At 39.3% G+C, this 20677-nt stretch overlaps 1 protein-coding gene across 2 annotated transcripts in view; it reads right to left on the bottom strand.

Annotated features, from left to right (window-relative positions):
• Positions 1-4289: 4289 nt before the first annotated feature.
• The window catches only part of GNG2 (G protein subunit gamma 2), a 124255-nt gene continuing 107867 nt past the window's right edge, over positions 4290-20677 (bottom strand). For both annotated transcript variants that reach the window (XM_065940987.1, XM_065940988.1), the window contains exon 4: positions 4290-7523. In XM_065940987.1, the coding sequence (XP_065797059.1) occupies positions 7395-7523 (129 nt within the window). In that variant the 3' untranslated portion in view covers positions 4290-7394. The remainder of the gene's footprint in view (positions 7524-20677) is intronic.

The raw sequence follows: 20677 nt of genomic DNA, 5'->3' as shown, positions 1-20677 counted from the left end.
ACAGTATTTTTACTTTTTCCCTTTGAGTTGTTGTCGTCAAAATTTGGGTACAAAGAGAAGGCATATTCTGTCTATTGCATGGGGTGGAAGAAAGGTTGCTAACAATTGCTCTGGAGTAGCATTTGCTAATAGAACTTCCTGAATGTAGGGAATGTCCTGTGTCTCTGATGTCCAATAGACTGGTCACTGGCCGCATATGGCTTCTGGGAACTTGAAATATGGTTAATGTACAGAGAAACTGAATATTTCATTTTACTCAATAATAGTTAATTTAAATCTAAAAAGCCACATGGAAACAAGGACCCTGCATATCACAGGGAATTATACTCAGTATCTTATAATAACTTACATTGGAAAAGAAACTGAAAAAGAACATATATATATATATATATAATTGAATCGCTTTACTTTACACTAGAAACTAACATAACATGGTAAGTCAACTATACTTCAGTTTTTGAAAAGGGCCACAAGTAGACACGGTGGAGGGCAATTAAAGACTGTGTTCTCAGTAGAGGGCTGAATGGACCCTCCCTAGAAAGCTGAGCGCCAAAGAATTGATGCTTTTGAACTGTGGTGTTGGAGAAGACTCATGAGAGTCCCTTGAACTGCAATGGGATCCAACCAGTCAATCCTAAAGGAGATCAGTGTTGAGTGTTCATTGGAAGGACTGATGTTGAAACTGAAACTCCAATACTGTGGCCACCTGATACGAAGAGCTGACTCATTTGAAAAGACCCTGATGCTGGGAAAGATTGAAGGCAGGTGGAAAAGGGGACGACAGAGGATGAGATGGTTGGATGGCATCACCGACTCAACGGACATGAGTTTGGGTAAACTCCAGGAGTTGATGATGGACAGGGAGGCCTGGTGTGCTGCGGTCCATGGGGTCGCAAAGAGTCAGACATGACTGAGCGACTGAACTGACCAGAACTGAGAGCTAAAATTAAGGCAATGTAGTCAGCAGGATTTCCTCTGGCCTCGGGGCCCACAGGGACCCCAAAATCTCACTTCCAGGTTGGAAAGTAGTGGTATCTTCTTAGGCCAAGGGGCTGCTAGCTAAAAAGGATGAAGTCGTGGGGTCATGGAGCTGGCACCAATTGGGGAGGAGAGGTCACACTGACCTTCGTGGAGGCAGGGGCAGGGGGGAGCACTTCCTTCTCTGCTATCTCTGGGAAGCTCACAACAAGACTGACTTTTATAGCTATGTCTCTGCCTCATCCCATTTCTCTGCAGACATCTGCCCTGTGCTCAATCCATCAGCCATCACTGCTGAGTACTGCCTGTGTCCCCAACTGCTGAGCTAGGTGCTGAGGAGGATTAAAGAGAGACCTGCCCAGCTGGCGTTCTCTGCTCCCTAGAAAATGACAATTCACCCAGAGAGACAAGATTCTCATGTAAGCCATTAACTCCAACATCACCTTCTGTGGCTGGTGATCCACCTCTGCCCTCCTCTCTGCTTTCTGTGTCCGAGACTTCTTACCATGACTGATAATTACTGTTTACTTGTCTTTTTTTGTCCACTAAAGCATGAGTTCCACAAAGGCAAGGCCTGTGGGGTTTGCCTTAGCATAATGCCTCAAAGTCAGTCAAATACTGGACTGTTCAGTGATGATGACAAGGGCAACAGGAGTTGAGTGAGGAAGGAGGTAAGCATTCCCTGAAGTCATTCACAGGCAGCCTCAAATTCAGACTGGGCTTGAAACTGAAAGAGATTTGTTTACTGGAGGAGCTGAGTAATGGCATTCCGGAGGGAGTAACATAATGAGCAAAGGCATGGAGCTAGGATTGAAGATGCTGTATTTATAGGATACAGGATGAACCAGAGCAGAGTTTAGAAAACAAAGTAGGAATAGCCAGGTGGCCTTGACTCCCCAGGGCCTTACCAGTCAGGCAGTTGCGTGTAGACCGAAAAGGCTGATAAAGAGCTCCATGAGCCGGATTACTCCGGGTGGCTGCATGTGGGGAGGCCTCAGTTACATCAGTAAGTCTGGCAAGATGTGATTGGCACCAGTTATTTTTGCCTTTAACCTTCAATCTCTGATCCTCTAGCACAAGTGCTTCAATTTTCTGGGACCCACTGTCCTGCCTGTGTGCTCAGGTTCACGGATGGCTGGGCACATGAACCAGATCCAGCCAATAAAAATCTTAGAAAGTGTTTCGGGGATACAGCCAGGAACTTTTGCTGGTGCTGCTGTGATCTTTCTTCTGTGATTGCTAAGTGGGTGAGATGTGAGTCTGGAGCTCCAGAAACTATTCTGAATCTGCAGGGGAAGAGTCTGTCTGAGAGTTAAACCAGCACAGAGGAAAGCAGAGACAAGGGAACGAAGACAGATACCATTCTGAGCACCTGGATTCAGCCGAGCCTGAAGTGGGTCTGTTTCTGAGCTCTCCAGTGATTAGCCAGTTTCAGCTAGATTTCTGCCACTTGTAACCGGAGGAGAGTCCTGATTAATGAATGCTCAGGGGTAAGTGAGATGGCTTAGAGTGGGAGGAGATGAGAGTCACAGTGGCTATACCAGTGGATGGACATGAGGCATTGAGGGTCTAAACCATGGCACCCTGGGGTAGAGAGAAAAGGCAGCGAGTCAAGAGCAAGAACCATCTAGACTTTTCCTCTCTTTGAAAGTTGTGCAAGCAGGGTCCAGCGATTACCACCTCTTCCTTCATGATGCCCTTCACCTGCTCTTTTTCATCTGGCTTAGACAACTGTGCGAGGCAAGTGAATCAGGTACACTGCCCCCATTTTGTAGCATGGAGAAGTTAAAGGACTCGGCCAAGATCACATAAACTCTGGGACCCCGTTCCTGTTTGCCAGTTCACCGTGGATGGGCTCTTGCTTGCCTACAGTATGAACCAAGGTCACCGGGCACCATCTTTCCATCACCTTGAAGAGGAAGGACACCCTGCTTCCGGGTTTCTTTTATCATGGACATGGAGAAACATAGGAACTGTTACTGAGGAAAGGCCTGGGAGCCTGTGACCCCCTTCATTAAAAATAAATTCTGCCTGAATCTCCTGGTTCTAAATAGAAGAGAATGTAGATTTGGGGCAGAACCGAAGGGGAAGGGATTTCCCTTGGCAAATTATTTGCAATTTGTGGATTGGAGCTGACCCAGCTCCAATTCCCACGTCACTATGAGCGCTATCTAAAATGTGAGCAGCTTATTAAAGAACCAGAGCTGGAGGCGATCCTCCCTCGGGCCTTAGTGGAACAGGAGCAGAGTTAAAACCCACCGGCTTCCTCCTCCCAGTGCCTCACATCCAGGAACTGCTGAAATCCTCAGCCACGGTTCACTCTAGGGCGACCACTTCCTGCAGCCGTGGGAACAAGAGCCAGCACGTTGACAGTGTGTGCCTTTTGTGAGGCATGATGAAAAGCCAGCTGTCTTAAGTACTTAAATCAGTGGTCCTCAGACTGTAGCATGCAACCTGTGCATGGTCTTAAGTGCCATTGCTAGTAACTCTGAACTAGTCATAGGCTTTCCAAGTGATTCTGAAGCAGGGGATCCAGAGACCACAGTCTGAGAAACAGTGATCAAGTAAACAAATGTACAAACTCCAAGTGGCCCCTTCATCAGAGGTTCAAAGACACTTTTGTTGCAGGCACACTTCCTGAGGTCCAGAGTCTCCTTCTCCAGGCAAGAATACTGGAGTGGGTTGCCATTCCCTATTCCAGGGGATCTTCCTGACCCAGGGATTGAACCTAGGTCTCCTGCATTGCAGGCAGATTCTTTACCCTCTGAGCCACCAGGGAAGCCCCTGCTTCTTACTAACAGGGTCTATTACTCACTGGCATTATTTGGGGGACATACAGAAGGCTTTCTTGATTGAGAATATCTCCAAGGAGCCATGAATCTAGAGTCCTAAGCATTTATCTTCTCTACTGCTTCTTTTAAACCATGAGCAGTTTACAGAGAACAGCACATTCTCTGTTCAATTATTATTTTTTTTTTGTAAAGGAAAAATCCCCGTGTGACATACCCACAGGATATTCAAGTGTAAATGCAACTCATCTGTCTTCATGGTCCGGCCTGCCAGATTGGACTTTTCCCTGTATCCTTTCTCTGTCCCCAGGCACTATTCCCTGAGAGAAAGGCTTTCCAAGAGCCTCATGTGAGTTTTTCCCTCCTTGGGTGACTTTTATTAACAAAACCCTAAAGAAAATCCATGGATTTCTATTTCCTCATCCATCTTGTTATGTGTTATCATCCTTCCCAAAATAACCATAGAGTCACTGTGTGAGGAGGTCCACAGGCTTTCACAATAAAATCAACTGCATATGGAAATGAATCTGAAAATTCCATTTATTAAAACAAATACATTGTCTATGGGGGATGAAAGTATACACATCACATTCAGGTTTTTCTGCTTTAACATTTCTGTATTTCTCTCTCTTTGAAAGATACACTCCTTAGATCTTATATAGGAAAAAATGTGAACAGTTTTAGGGCTGGAAAAACGTTAATGTATATGTATAATAATTCACCATTGCCAGGAGCAGCTAGAAGCAAATATTAAAAAAAAAAAAAAAAGTACAAAAAATCCCATAAGACAGCATGCTTGATTTCTCAAAATTCTTTTTGTGATTTTAAGTATATGGAGAAATGGTTTTAAATTTTTCCTTGGTAAGCAATCTCTTTCAAATATTATGAGCAAAGTTAGCCTCAGTTCAAAGTACTTATTCACAAGCTCTGACTTAAATAGCACTTGGTTTAAAATTAAAAGAAAAAAAGAAGAAAGTAGATTTAATACTGAGGATGATACAAGATTGGTTTTTTCCTTAATAGAGTTTGCATTCTAAGTAGAGGGTTATTATTACTGTTTAACGAATTTCATGGCAGATTTTCATTACTACTCAATATATTATATACATAAATTAGGGCCTTGACTAATTAAGCTAAGCTTTCCTATTAGTCACCCCTTAAGATAAAATTATGCTGGTGAAAATGATTGTTAAATTTCTAAAAGAATTAAAACTCATTAGAGGCATAAGTAATCAAAAGATTATTTCCCCCTTAACAAGTAAAAATACCAATAAGTCAAAACTCATATAAAAACTCTGGGATTATAATTCCCTTTTGTAGGACATGAAATTATGAATGAGTCAAACATTTTTCTTAAACTTAATTTCAAAATACCTGTGTATTTTCTGCCTTCTTTCTTCTTTGATAAACAAGGTCACATGCAGTTTGACACTTCCTTAAATTTTAATTAACAGAGCTGTTTTCCTATGAGTATTAATTCCATTTTTACTGCTCCAAAGATCTAGCTTTACATGAAAATATAGAGACTCCTTCTGAGAAAAATAAATGGTGTGGATTATGAAAAGCATCAGGGTCTTAAAATGATGCCTTAATCACCACCACAGAGTGCTTTATTCACACTTGTTTTATGTGATCACATATTCAATTCATATTTTGGCTTATTTTAAAAATGTGGTTGGGTTTTAGTTGATTCTACAGCATTAGTAAGTCAATAGTACAATACTGTAGCTTAATAAATACTCTGCCAGGGTTTTTCCCCCATTAAATCTTCATCAGAGTCCCATTGACTGCAACAAAATCCAAGTTTGAACAGAAGTATCTGGTTACAGGAGTGCATTCATGAATTTCACAATGTCTTAATATTGTCCCCCCAAAGATATGAGTTTTAATTGAATTTATGTATTGTTTTACCCTCATGCCCATACAAGAAGCTAAGCAAAGTATTTATCAAGTTTCTTTCCAAATCTGTCCCTGGGCAAATTTTTATTTTCTTTTTTTCCTTCCTTGCCCTCCCCCACTTTTTTTTAATGGGAGGAAGAGAATGGAAAGAGAATAAAATTAATTCAGAAATCGTCTTTTGGAATTTCAAAATAAAAAGAGTTGTAAGAGAGCCCTCATCTGCCTAGCAACAACACTGAAAAAAGTGAGAAAGACTTCCAAGTTTCTCATTACTGGTGGAGGCTGGAGCCACAAAGAAAAAAATCACTTTCAACACATCTCTTGGGAAGAGAGAGCAAGAGCCGCAAGGAAGTTGTAAACAAAGGCAGAGAGACTCTAACCAACAAAGCGGAGAATAAACACAAAGAAAAGACTATTGAGAATTTAGGTGAAAAACAAAGGCTATCTCAGTGGAAAAAAGAGCCAGAACTATTTCTGGTGGAGCTGCTTGGGGTGGCACCTGACCCTTCCTCGCTGGATTCTGAGAGTGGATTTGATTTGGAGTCAAGGGTTATTTCCTGATATTTGAACAAATGAGGGCCATGTTTTTTCTTGTTAAGAAGAGCACAGAAAGCCTTCCTTCACTCTAGAATTTTGGTGACTCAGGGAAAAAGGGAATTTGCTCTAACTCTGTGACCATAGCACTTCCCAACTCAAGGTGAATCCTTGCTTCTGTTGCTTGTTGCAACGTGTGCTGCCCTGGATCCTCGATCAAATCAAAATGCTTTGGATTCTGTAAAATACATTGAAGAAGCACTGACGCCTCTGTTAACTAGGAGGTATTTTAGGCATGGCTAAGGCTCTGAAGTCATCTCAGTTTTCAAGATACTGAGTCTTGTCCTCCCTAGCTTTATTTCTCTTTTATTCTTTTTCCAAACTTTATAGTAAAACAACAAAACTTCTGAATGGATGTAACATGGGGACATTTTCATGCAGTATTACTCAAAAACTGTCACAAATATATGTAAGCACCAGTCACAACACATGATTTACTTTTACTTGCAGAATCAAAGCTATCATGTACAAATGTTAGGAATAGTGATAAAAGAACACAGACAATCGGCATTTGTTGTTGTTATTACCATGAGGATAAACCACGGGGAACATCTCTAAACCCTTTGGGTGCTTATCCTTCGAGTTCAGTCTTACAGACAAATCCAGCCTATCTCTTCACTACTCTAATGGAGAGGGGTGGAAGGAAGGGTGGGGGAAAAGGGAAAAAAAAAAGAAACAAAGACGAAACATCAACGCCATTGAACCGAACCACGGCTACACTGGACGACTCAGCTTGTCAAAGGGTATTCTAAAGGCAATATTCATTCCAAGAAGGTCATACATATCTGAGTTCAGTACAGCTGTCTGCTTTAATTTTTATTTTTTTTTTTAAATATGAAGCAGAAACATAAGGTTTGGGGAGGAAAAGCAGGAAAGAAATGACATCAATTTTATCTTTACATATTCCCCTCCTCTAGGCAGTTCTCCAGACATCAGATCTCTTAACTTGGGGTGTGGATCAGCTTTCATACTCATAAAGGGGACCAGTTCTTTAAACATGCATAAGCCTGGAGACTCCAGGATGGTTCTCCTCCCTCTCTTTAAATGCTGTGGACTAGAAAGGCGCCCACTTTGCTAAAAACTCTACATCAGTGTCCCTGGAGCCCCGAGGCTCCTCAGGTTCCTCCTGAAGACTTAAAGGATAGCACAGAAAAACTTCTTCTCCCTAAATGGGTTTTCTGAAGCCGGAACAGGTGTCAGGAGGGGATCTTCCTTGGCATGCGCTTCACAGTAGGCCATCAAGTCTGCAGCTGCCTTGGACACCTAGAAAAGACGACAAAAACAACCAAGACTTTAGATGAGGCGTCGACTAAGGCACTGATGCAGGTTCAGGGAGTCAAGGCTCAGACTTGGGTGTCCATGCTGCCTGGGTTCAAGTGAAGCAAGATACTCATCCTCAAAAGTCACTGTTTCCTCATCTGTGAAGAAGGGAGTTGATGATCTTGACTTCACAGGGTTGCTATAAGCAGGTCCGGGATTAGGGTGAGGTGAGTGAGGCACTGGGAGTAAACTGAAGGAGGCATTCATGGTCAGGGTCAAGCAAGCATCAACCTTGTGTTTGTCTGGGCATCTCCTTAAATTCCGTGCCACAGGCAGGTTGCCTGCTTCCCTCATCTCAGTCCCAGCCCTGGCTGCAAGGGATTATGAGGTAAATCACATAAATCATTTAGTGCCTAGAACACTATAAGCTTTTCACACAGGCTATCCATTATTATCATTCTGTAGTTGTAGCTCTCTGCTTCAGAAATTGAGCTAGGGATGCCTAAAGCCATGTTGATTTCTTTTTAACAAATACACGAGAGGTATTATATATGTACTCACGTAACTTTATATATATGATAATATTATATGTAATTTATGACACATATTCTATGTGTTACTTCAACCAAGCATCACATGCTTTAAGGAATTCCCCTGGGAGGCTGGTCAGTGATCTCAGTGATGCTGTCATTTCTCACATTTCTGTAGCTCCTTGTTGAATGTCTTCTGGAGTACCTTCCTTTGATGAGCTTTGATAGTGGCAAATTTTCACTATTGAAGGGGAATTTAATATGAGGAAATAAATTACAAGTCTTTTGTAACTGCATCTTGGGCCTAGGTGGATGATGATCTACCCAGAGAATGCCAGCCATCTGGGGGTCAAAAACCATAAAGTCAAGAGTCAGTCTCTTACAAGACGTAATACACTTGCTCTAGAAATCAAGACGAACATCTTCCCACATCAGTGGACGACTACAACAGCAACTCAAAGTGACTACTGGAAGACAGTCCTTTCTAAGAGCGGGGAGACAGGGTTATTCCTGAAAAGATTCATTGCCCCTCCTACATGTGGGTTATACATACCCAACAAAGGCAGCAGACTTGCTCAATGAGACATAAGCAGAAGTGATATAAGTCATTTTGAGGCAGAGGCTTCAAGAACTAATGCATAGTTTGCCATCAACACAACTGATTTTTGTATGTTGATTTTTTATTCTGCTAGTACTGAGTTCATTTATTAGTTCTAACAGGTTTTTTTTTTCTTTTTTTCTTGAGGGGGTGACATTATTAGGATTTCTCTATATAAGATCATCATCTGCAAACAGAGACAATTTTACTTTTTTGGTTGTGGTTTCAATACCTTTTATTTATTTTTTCCTTCCTGGTTATTCCGGTTGGGACCTCCAGTACTACGCTAAATAGAGTCATGAGAGTGGGTAACCTTGTCTTGCTTCTGATCTTACAAGAAAAACTTTTAATCTTCTACCATTGAGTATGATGTCAGTTGTGGGCTTGATTATGGACTTTATTATGTTGAGATGCATTCCTTCTATTCCCAATTTATTGATAGTTATTAACATGAAAGAATGTTGTATTTTGTTAAATTTTCTCTTGTATCTAATGAGATGCTCATGTGATTTTTATTTTTCATTCTACTAATGTGATGTAGCACATAATATGCTGTTGAATTTGGTTTGCTAATATTTTTGTTGAGAATTTTAGCATTCATATTCATTAGGGATATCAGCTTACAGTTTTCTTATAGTGTCCCTAAGTGGCTATTCTATCAGGGTAATGCTGACCTTGTAAAATTAATTTGGAAGTGTTCTCTCCTCTTCAGTTTTTTGGAAGAGTTTTAGAAGAATTGGCATTAATTTTTTAAATGTTTGGTAGAATTCACCAGGAAAGTCGTCTAGTCCTGATATTTTCTTTGGTGAGAATTTTTGATTACTGATTCAATCTCCTTACTGGTAATTGGTCTGTTCAGATTTTCTATTTCTTTTTTTAATGATTCAGTCTTGGTAGGTTACATGCTTCTAGAAACTTATCCATGTCTTTTAGATTATCCAATTTGTTGCATTTAATGATTCATCAGAGTCAGACACGACTGAAGCAACTTAGCAGCAGCAACAGCAGCAGCAGCAGTCTCTTATGATCCTTTGTATTTCTGTGATATCAGTTATAATGTCTTTTCTTTCATTTCCAGTTTTGCTTGAGTTTTCTTTTTTTTTTCTTTCCTTAGTCTAGCTAAAGGTTTGTCAATTTTGTTTAACTTTTCCAAAAAATAGCTCTTAGCTCTGCTGACTTTTGTCCTTCTGGTCTTTATTTCATTTATTTCTGCTTTGATCTTTGTTTTTGCTTCCTTTCATGAACTTTGTGCTTAAAATTGGTTCCTAGTCACCTGAGGTATAAAGTTAGGTTGTTTATTTGATACCTTTAAAAATTTTTTTCTTAACATAGGTGTTTATCACTATAAACTTCCCTCTTAGAACTGTTTTTGCTGCATCCCATATGTTTTGATATGTTGTGTTTCCTTTTTTTAAATTTGTTTCAGGGTATCTTTTAACTTTTCTTTTTAATTCTTCTTTGATCCATTGGCTCATTGTTTACAAGTGTGTTTTTAAATTTATGCATATTGGTGAACTTTCCAGTTTTATTCCTGTTACTGATTTTTAGTTTCATACAGCTGTGATTGGAAAAGATCCTTGGCATGATTTCAACCTTCTTAAATTTGCCAAGACTTGTTTTATGATCTGTCATTTGACCTATCCAAGAGAATGTTCTGTGTGCACTTAAGAAGAATGTATATTCTGAAGCTGTTGGATGTAACGTCCTATATAGGTTTTAGGTTCACTTGGCCTAAAGTAGAGTTCAAGTTCAACATTTCCTTACTGATTTTCTGTCTGGATGATCTTCCCATTGTTGAGAGTAAAGTATTAAAGTTTCCAACTATGATTGTATTATCTGTTTCTCCGTTTAGTTCTGTTAATATGTGCTTAATGTATTTAGGCACTCTGATTTTGGATGCATATATATTTAAAATTGTTGTATCCTTTTAGTAAATTGACCCATACATCATTATATAATAAACTTCTTTGTCTTTTGTTATAACTTTTGGCTTAAATCCTCACTCTTTAATAGGCATTACATTGATTATTAAAGTATTTTTATTGTGTTTCTATTTTGTTACAGACATTAAGTTTTCTCTATTGATCTATTATCCTCCTTTTATAGATTAAAAATTTAGGCTCAACACATTGCAGGAGTGGTTCAGTGTCATATAGCAAAGTATGCTGCAGAAAAAGAATTTGAACATTAATGTTTAGCCATTAAGCCACAGCCATCTATATACAAACAACTCAAACAGCCTTTTACATACAAACTACTCAAATGCAGGGCTAGTTCCAAAGGTCAATTGAAATTCTTTGTGCATCTTTTTGAAATACTATTATGACAGAATGAAAGGAAACAGCCTGTTCTTGTCTTAGCTCTTCTAAATGAAAGCAAAGAACAGACTTTTAGAGTCTCAATTACTTTTATTGTTTTGGTTTTTTAATTGTTTGAGTCACAGTCATTATTATGCAAGCAGCAGAGACTAGACAATAGTAATATCTAAAACTTCCTTGTTAACAAGAGATACAGCGGTGTCTCTACTCATTTGCAATGCTCACATACAAATGTGCAGCAGGAATTTTCAGTCTTTTTATGGTACAGAAAACACCATACTGGGCAAAATTTAACATATTATTGACAGAGTAATTTTTGAAGAAACTAATGCCTGTGGCTGGTGATTTGTTATGTAAGGGAATACTGAAACATCTCCGGTCTATAACATTTGGATAACAAAAGATGAATTAATATGTCTCTGGTCAACAATGTGTTAATAGCTTTGAGTTGCTCAGATCTTGTATTTGAACACTTGATTCTGAACAATTTCCTTCTGAAAATATATAATGTGTTTTATCATGTTTTTCTCAACTAGATTGCAATCTCCTGTGGGTGATGGTCTAATACAATGTCAGAATCCTCGCAGTAATTAGAACAATGGCTAATATTTATCCGCCCTTGATACATGTTACGTTACACACAGGATTTTATTTAATCCTTAAAACAACACTATAGGTCACAAGCTATTATTATTATCCTCACTTTTAATATGTGAAGCTGAGGTTTCATTCTCACAGCTTGTGAGTACCAGTGTCCTGAGTCTTAGTGTTCTTGACTTAATTTTTAGGAATGCTCTTTCTTTCTAACTCTTAGTAGTATCCTTTATCTTTACCTTTCAATGAGTTACAGCAATAGCCTGCCTGGCAAATCTTCTGGCTTTCTAACCATCTCTGCTAACATTTCTCATAGAGATTCTTTCACATTTCACATTCCTAGGCCTAGTTCTTCCGTGAAGATTTCCCCAATAACTTTAGGTAACCTCTCTCTTTTCTGTTCTGTTGATTGTTCCTACTAAAATATCTTAAATTTTAGAGATGATCAAGATGCAGAGTAGGTGGACCTGGAACTTATCTCCCACCACAAACACATCAAAATACATTTACATCTGGCACTGAAAACTAACTGGAAACTGGCAAAGTCTCCTCTACAACCAAGGCTGAAAGAAAGATCTACACAGAATTGGGTAGGAAGGGAAGAGAAGCAATCAGGTCAGGACCTGTGGCTCAGGCAGGGGTTTCAGAAGAAAAGGGAGATTACAGGAGTAGAGATTCTCCCTGGGGAGTAAATGGTTCAAGCTACATATTGCAGGCACGAGTCCTGAGGTCTGGCCCAGTGAAGACAAGCTCCCTTGACAGACTGGAGGACTGGGAGGGCTAACATGAGGGCTGTGGGAAGCTCAGACTCCGTCTACTTGGGAGGAATGCATGTACGCACTCTTTCCTGAAGCAGAGTGGAGAGGGATGATTGAAATTGCACTGGTGGCTGGTTGGTTTTCCATGACCGCCCCAGAGCACCCCAGCTTGAGCTGAGTGAATGTTCCAGCCCTGCTTAATTCATGTCATAGCTCTATGCTGGAGTGAGGGCTGCATGGCAGAAAACTCTGCTCTAAGACGCTTCTGGTTCTGACCAGAAGCGCTGTGTGAGCAGGGCGGAGGCAGCCATTACTAGCACTCTCAGAGGCCATGCCTCAGAAGCAGCCTTAAACTCTGAGGCTGGACCACCGCAGCTTGTGCCCTGACAGACGTCCAGAGCCCAGATGGGCCCCTCATGCTCCAGCACTGCTCCCAAGGGGACTAAGGATAGGTGCTGGGATAGGGGAGAGTTCACACTTCAAGGGAATAGAGCCTGCTTGGACCTGACCCTCAGAGCTTCCGCTCCAGCAACTTGGGGCCTGCCTGCACCCCCTTTAGGGCAGTAACAGCACTGAGCAGGCGGGAAGCCCTGGCTTCTCCCTCGCCCTGGTCTTATCCCCCTCACCTCCAACCCTACCCTCCTACCAAGGTGACAGCTGCCAGCACACCTTGAGGAAAGATGTGACTTGTGTTCATGCCAAATCCAGCTCTCCTACCAAAGCCATTGAGTACATTCACACTGTATAGGGATGCTCCCACAAAAACATCTCAACTTTGTCCCCTTATTGTCACCTCTTCTGCAAATGCCTTAGTCCAGGCCTCTATCTTCTTTTCCACAATGGCTGAAATAATCTCTTAACTAAAAATTTCCAAGGGATCTTTTATAGACTGAATGTTTGTGTCTCCTCTCCACACCCCTAATTCATGTTGAAATCTAATCCCCAATGTGATGGTGTTTGGAGATGGGGCCTTTGGCAGGTGATTAGGTCATGAGGGGCTTCCCTGATAGCTCAGCAGGTAAAGAATCCACCTGCAATGCAAGAGACCCTGGTTCACTTTTGATTCCTGGGTTGGGAAGATCCCCTGGAGAAGGGATAGGCTACCCATTCCAGTACTCTGGCCTGGAGAATCCCATGGACAGGGGAGCCTGGCAGGCTACAATCCATGGGGTTGCAAAGAATCAGACACGACTGAGCAACTTTCATTTTCATTTTTAGGTCATAAGAGTAGAGCCCTTATGAATGGAATTAGTACTCTTATAAAAAGAGACCCCAGAAAACTCCCTTGCCCCTTTACCCACGTTAGGTCACAGAGAGAAGATGGTCTTCTATGAACCAGGAAACAGACTCTTACTAGATGTCACATCTATGGCACTTTGATCTTAGACTTCTAGCCTCCAGAACTGTAAGGAATAAATTTCTGTTGTTCATAAGCCACCTAGTGTATGGCATTCTACTATAGTAGCTCAAATGGACTAAGATGGGCTTGATGAACTGAATTCAGGGTGTGGTCTGTGAAGTTCAAAGATTAAAAAAAATGACATAGTTATTTTCACCAATCTCAAATGGAAATCTAACATTTCTTTCCATTATAGATGTAGACAATACAAGTAGCATTAACAGTGTCTGTGGTTTAGTCACCAATAAAAATCAGATATTTTCCATCATGGTAGTTAGTATAGATATATCAACATTTTATGTTTTCATTTTGTAAGTACATACCCACTCTTATATCCTACATAATAAGTTAATAAAGAAATATATATATTTAACTGTATCACAAAAGTTTTCCTAAAAATATTCTGATGAACTATATTTTAATATAATTCATTTCCTTTGTAATTTAAAAACATTATTCTGAGAAGGAGAACATATGCTTCAGCAGACAGTCAAACAAGCTTAGGGGCACAAAAAATTTTAAGAATCTCAGCTGTAAATAACTTCTCTTTTACAACGGTGCCAGGAGTAGTATTCTCCATACTGCAGCTAGAAAAATAGTTTTAAATATAAATTGGCTCATATTACTCCCTATTTAAAACTTTCAAGAGCTTCTCATTGTACTTTGTAGAAAGCCAAGACATCACAAAAACAGCCTGTGGGTCCTGCCTACTTTTGCCATCTCTCCAATTTCACGTTGTAGCGTCTTTCCCTCCCATACTGGTCTCCTCTAATTCTGTGAAAGCTCCAAGTTCTTTTCTGCCTCGAAGCTTCACACATACAAGTCCCTGGAACATTCTTCTCCCCATCTCCTCACCAGGCTGGCTCCTCCTTTCCCTTCAGAAGTCAGTTGAAATATTGCCTCTTTGCAGAGTCCTGACTGATGATCTTATCCAATAATGATGAGGTCATCACTTTCCTCACCTATTCTGTCTCCCTACTCTTTTCCTTCATGGAAAAACACTTATCACAATTTATAATTACAAGTCTTGCTTGTTTATTTGATGTTTGATATTTCCCTTCAGGCATTCAGCTCTTTGAAGGTAGGAATCATATCTATTTTATTCACCACTATGTCATCAGTGCCAGCACATAGGAAAGACACAAATAATTGCTGAAAAAATTCTCAAATATAATCTTAATCAACAAATACTCCATTCAAATAATATTTACTGAGTACCTAACATGCCAGTCACAGTTCTGGAAAGTTGAAATAATTAGGGAACAAAATAGATTCCTGTCCTTGTGGAACTAATGTAATATTCTAGACTTCCAATTTTGACTATGATGGAGGAACAGGGACCAATTAAACCCTCCTGCTTTAACTTAAAAACTGGAAAAAAAAAAATGAACAAATGTGTTTTAAAACATTAGACAGTAGGCAGCACAGAACAGTTATCCTTGAGAGAAGGGAGGCAAGATAAGTCCCATGTCCCAGCTTACTGCTTGAAAAGATTTCTAGGCCACAGCACAGGGAGGGGCTACCCAAACAGATTTCAGAAACCTCCTTGAGTTGATGAGGGAGTGACAGAGAAGAAAAACCTAGACACACACACAAGAGAGAGAGAGAGAGAGAGAGAGAGAGAGAGAGAGAGAGAGAGAGAGAGACCTCCAGAGGATTTCTTTCGAGTCTTTAGCTGAATACTGGTCAGCACATATGTGGGAGAAAACTGCTTGAGACTATGAAATGAATTTCAGAAAGGGTCAAGTGAAGTAGTCCCTGGTGATCACACAGGGTTGGAGTAGTTTGTGTCTCTATTGGACAGAGTAGAAAGATCTCATACACATAGGGGATTGACGAGTCTTAGAAAGAGCATCTTCAGTAGTGGTGCCAAGTAGACCTTGACTAAAGGCTGAGGTGGACCCACCTATCACAGTTTAAAAGAACAGATCAAAATGTTTCCAAGTTATTTAACTGGACCACAGAACAAAACCTCCAAATATTTAAAGACTACAAAAACTTTCAGTATGCCACACACAAAAACAAAATTCACTAATTCTGGAATCTAATAAAAAATCCAGGCATACAAATAAGTAGGAGAAAAACATATCCCATAATGAGGAAAAAGTTAATACAAATTAATTAATCCTATTGAGGAGAAAAAGATGAAGAATTGACATAGATGATAAAATAAATAGATAAGGATGCTGTTAAAATAGCTATTGTAAATATTGTCTACATGACCAAGGAAACAGAGGAAAGCAAAACATGATTAAAAGAGACATGGAAGATGTTAAAAAGGCCCAAATCAAATTTTTAGAGATAAAAAGCATACTGGATGGAATTAGCACCAATTAGACATTGCAGAAGAAAAGATAATAATGAACTTGAAGACAGTTACAGGAACTCTCCAAAGTGAAGCACAGTGAGAAAACAGATGGAAAACAAATAAGCAAAGGGAGACCACTGAGCTAGGGGACGACTTCAGGCAGCCTAATAATCATACGATCGGAGTCTATGAAGGAGAGGAGAAATCTAGTGTGTGGAAGAAAGGAGAGAAAAAATAATTGAAGACATAATAACTGAAAATTTCCAAATTTGATAAAAACTACAAATCCACAGTTTCAAGTAACTCAATACCCAAATGAAGAACCATGAATCAAACCACACCAATGTACAACATAATCAAATTGCTTATGCAGTATTTGAGTAGAAGGATGGAGAGAACAGAAAATAAAACATAATAAATAGCTATAGAGGATGTTAGATGAGAGTCTGTTTTACAAGAAAATGAAAAGTACAGCAGGGTAAACTACAAAGAAAAAAATATCTTTATATGGAGAAACTTGGAAGACACCACCTTAATCAAGTAATTAAAGTTAACACTACCAGTAAGTGACAATTTGAAATCATGTATCACTGAGAGAAGGAAGCAGTGTGATGGATATCCCACCAGTTCTCTGATATTAATGTCAAATTTCTGTTACTTTAATTAAATCATAAAGAAACACGAGGCAAACTGAAATTGAGTGACACTCTATAAATAATGGCCTATAATCTTTAAAACTGTCAATGTCCTAAGAGTCAGGGACATCTAAGGAACTGTGCCTGACAGCTACATACAACCCATGATTCGGAACTGGATTCTTTTGCTAAAAGGGACGTTATTGGGATGATCTGAAATACTTCAGTGGGGTCTGAGAAGTAGAAGGTGGTGATGTATAAATGTATAAATGTTAATTGTACATAATGATTATATTATGATTATGTAAAAGAATGTTTATACTTATAGGAAATGTTAAAGTATCCAGAGATAACAGGCACCTGTTGACAACTCTTCTCAAATGGCTCAGGGGAAAACAAAATTCTTTGCATTATACTTGAAACTCTTCTGTACCTTTGAGGTTATTTCCAGAGTAAAAATATTTTTTCTAAAGAAAAGAGAAATTAGAAATACTGAGTATGAACAACTTTCTCAAGAAGTTAAGCTTCAAAGCAGAGCAAACAAATGAGGCAGTTGCTAGAGCAGGAAATGAGGGGTTCAAGAGAAGAAATTTAAATTTTATTTAAGATGTACAAATAACACTATACTTGAATGATGATGGAAATGATGAAATAAAGAATCAAAACTGGTTATTCAGAATGAGCAGCAAACTGCTGGAGCATGTTCCTGAAAAGGGAGATGAGATCTCTTGTGCAATGAAGGAATTTACTTTTGATAAGAGCAAGCATCTCCCTAGATTGACAGCTGCTGAAACCCAACTACTCAGCCACTTCACCCAACTGGACTAGGGCTGAGAATCAGTGAGAAAGGGAAGGGGGAGCTCTAAGCAGTCCCAATAAAAACCACCAAATTATAATCTTGGGGTCTGAAAAACAGGAATCTACTCTAGGCAGACACCTTTACAGCTCTGAGTAGTAGAAGTTGTCAGTAAGAATAAAAACCAGACCCGAGAATTTAAACTGTAAATAAGGCTTATGTAGGCTCCATCTTCATTACATCCTGAAACACACCTTAGAATTAACACTGCAAAATGCTTGCAACTCACTGATGGGTCATCACTGCCTGTGCCCATGGACAGCTGCCTGTGTGTTAAGGGTATCAATCATTCAATCACTCCTTCAGCTGTGTTGCCTGCACTACTGGAGCCATCCAGGATTGACAGTTTCAAACTGACTCCTAAAAGGACTTCAAAGATCACACTGGGATGGAGACTTAGAACGAGAAGTTATTCTGAACATTGAACATTGCCTGTCATAAGCCTGGCAAGACAGCTGAAGGCAAAAGAAACTGTAACACCCCTGGGAAGAGATCATAAAATTTTCACATTAGAGAAACTGACCTGCACTTGTTTAGAAAGATGTTATTATTCAGGTCAAAAGCTGTTTGCTACAGTAAAGGCTTCATCATTCATTGAATTATCAATATGTAATTCAAGTAAGGGAAAATTTAAACATCTAGTTTGATCCTTAGTAAATGCAGAAGAAATGTCTGTACTTTTTCCTGTGCCTTGGAATTATACTGAAAACACAACAGTTGGTATGCTGAGCAACATTAGGAATGCCAGAAATGGAAAGCAGCATGCCACCATGATGTCCCGTATCACCAGGGTGCCCACATCACTGCTGGTGGTCAAAGGTGAGTCTAAAGGATCTCTCCATTATGACTGTGGAAAGCACCCAGGATCAAACTTTGATTGTGATGTTGGAGAAAGTAAAATTGTATGAAGAAATACCTACCATTTAAATTTGTAAAATACAGTGTAAATATTCTAAATAATCTTGCCCTCCCTGTTTGTCCAAGGTGATATTAAACTGATGATACACATCAATAGGATTTTTTTAAAAAAGGAAATAGAAGAATTAATTTTCAAAACAGTCATCAAGAAAAGTACATGATATTTAATTTACTCAATTTAGTTTAAAAAAAAAAAGACATTCAAAATTATCCAAAGTAGTTATATTTTGAAGAAGGAAGAACTTCCTCTGGCCTGAAAACTAGGTTATTCAGAAAAATTCATTTTCTAGGGATTTTGAATTATCAAGGTTTAGCAGTACTGCTTCTCTAGCTCCCACGTATAATGCACAAGGCTAAGAATATACTTGGTGCTTAACAAACATCTACTGAATTTTGAAAATTGTATCAACCCTCAAAAAAATGAAGTTTTATGCTCAATTATTAACATATGCCTGGGTTCAATTTAAAATTTTTGTTCCACTTTCAGCAAATCAAATGAATTAAAACCGGATATCTTTGAACACAGCCTTTTCTTCTATAAGTTCCAGACATACTGTAACTATTTTGTTAACCCTGAAAATAGTCTCAGTTTGGCCTATATGTAAGGTTGAAACTTACTCTTCCTAATAAACTGAATGCAAGAATTTTAGGGAAAAGATGTTAAAACTTTTGATTCAAACGCTGGAGAAGTATTTGAAAAGTCCCAAACCTAGGATGTCTGTCCCCTCTCTAAATGAAGCAGGATGTCTAACTGACTTGTGTCTCAGAACAACTTTCCCCAAAGTTCAGTTCCAATGTATTATGAGTCAACTGTCAGAAAGATGATTTACTTATTAGAAACATTTATATTTGGTTCAACAATTACACAACTTTGTCAGTTATGAAAATCAGTCTGTTCTTTTTATGTTGAGCTGTTTTCACAAAGAAGGTATACTATAAATACTGGTTACTTATATTCATATACTTGACATAAAACAATTTACCTATTTTAAAATGATCAATTCTGCCCTTCTTTTTGGCATTTTACTGAACTTTCTCCTATTACGATGAGTTTTATTTGGCCAGTGACATCATGTTTGGAATTTCCCAAACCATAAATGTAATTGGAAATGTCATCCAAAATACAGTTCCTAATGTCTTGTTATATGACACACTTAGGATATGAACTTAAAGCTATCCACTAAAAAAAAAGTGTTTTTTCATTGCCTGCCTATCTCGTCAGCAAGAAGTAGACAATAAGGTCTCTGATGTTGAGGACTGTGTAATTTATCTGATGAAGGTAAAATTATTCAGTAAACTGACTAATAAGTAGGATCAGAATGGAAAAGATTCGTGAACAAGTGGGGATTTAAGCTGACCTGTAATAGAGGAGTAAGATTCAGATATTGTCCCAGTCCATTTGGGCTGCTCTAATAAAATGCCAAAACCAGGTGAATTGTAAAAAACAGTTTTGGAGGTGGAAAGTCTAAGATCAAGGTGCTGGCAGATTCAGTGTCTGTTGGGTCTCGATTTCTAGTTCATAGATGCCTATCTTCTTGTTATAGCCTCACAAGGTGGAAAGGGCCAGGGAGCTTGCTGAGCCTCTTTATATGGGCACTAATTCCATTCCTGAGGGCTCTGCCTGCATGACCTAATCACTTCCAAAAGGCCCCATCTCCAAATACTGCCACATTGGGTGTTAGGATTTTAATGTATGAATATGGGGAGGGACACAAACATTTAGTCTACAATAAATAGGAAAAGAATAGAAAAGACCCTGATGCTGGGAAAGATTGAAGGTAGGAGGAGAAGGGGACGACAGAGGACAAGATGGTTGGATGGTATCACTGACTCAACAGACATAAGTTTGAGCAAGCTCCAGGAGAGGGTGAAGAACAGGGAAGCCTGGCATGCTGCAGTCCACTGGGTTGCAAAGAGTCGGGCATGACTGAGCAACTGAACAATGACAACAAATAGAAAAAGAATAAGGGGAAGGGTGTTCTCATTGAGGGTTTCAGAATAACCAAAGAGGTGGTACTCTGCACGGCATATTCTTTAGACAGTGAAGAGCGCCAGTTGCAAAGGTCTATTGGAACCATTTGGGAGAAATGAGAAATAACTTTGGCATTTATATGTTAGGCCAATATAAGGAGCATCCAATTAGTTAAGAAGCAATCATTTCACCCATGCTCCTGGCCTTGGCTTTCTTTTGCACTTACATGTATATTATTCATGATGCCAGCAATGCCATGCATTAAAGACTT

The sequence above is a fragment of the Muntiacus reevesi genome, chromosome 7 (genome assembly GCF_963930625.1).
Source record: "Muntiacus reevesi chromosome 7, mMunRee1.1, whole genome shotgun sequence".
Classification (NCBI taxonomy): Eukaryota; Metazoa; Chordata; class Mammalia; order Artiodactyla; family Cervidae; genus Muntiacus; species Muntiacus reevesi.
This window is presented reverse-complemented; position numbering and strand designations above follow the sequence as displayed.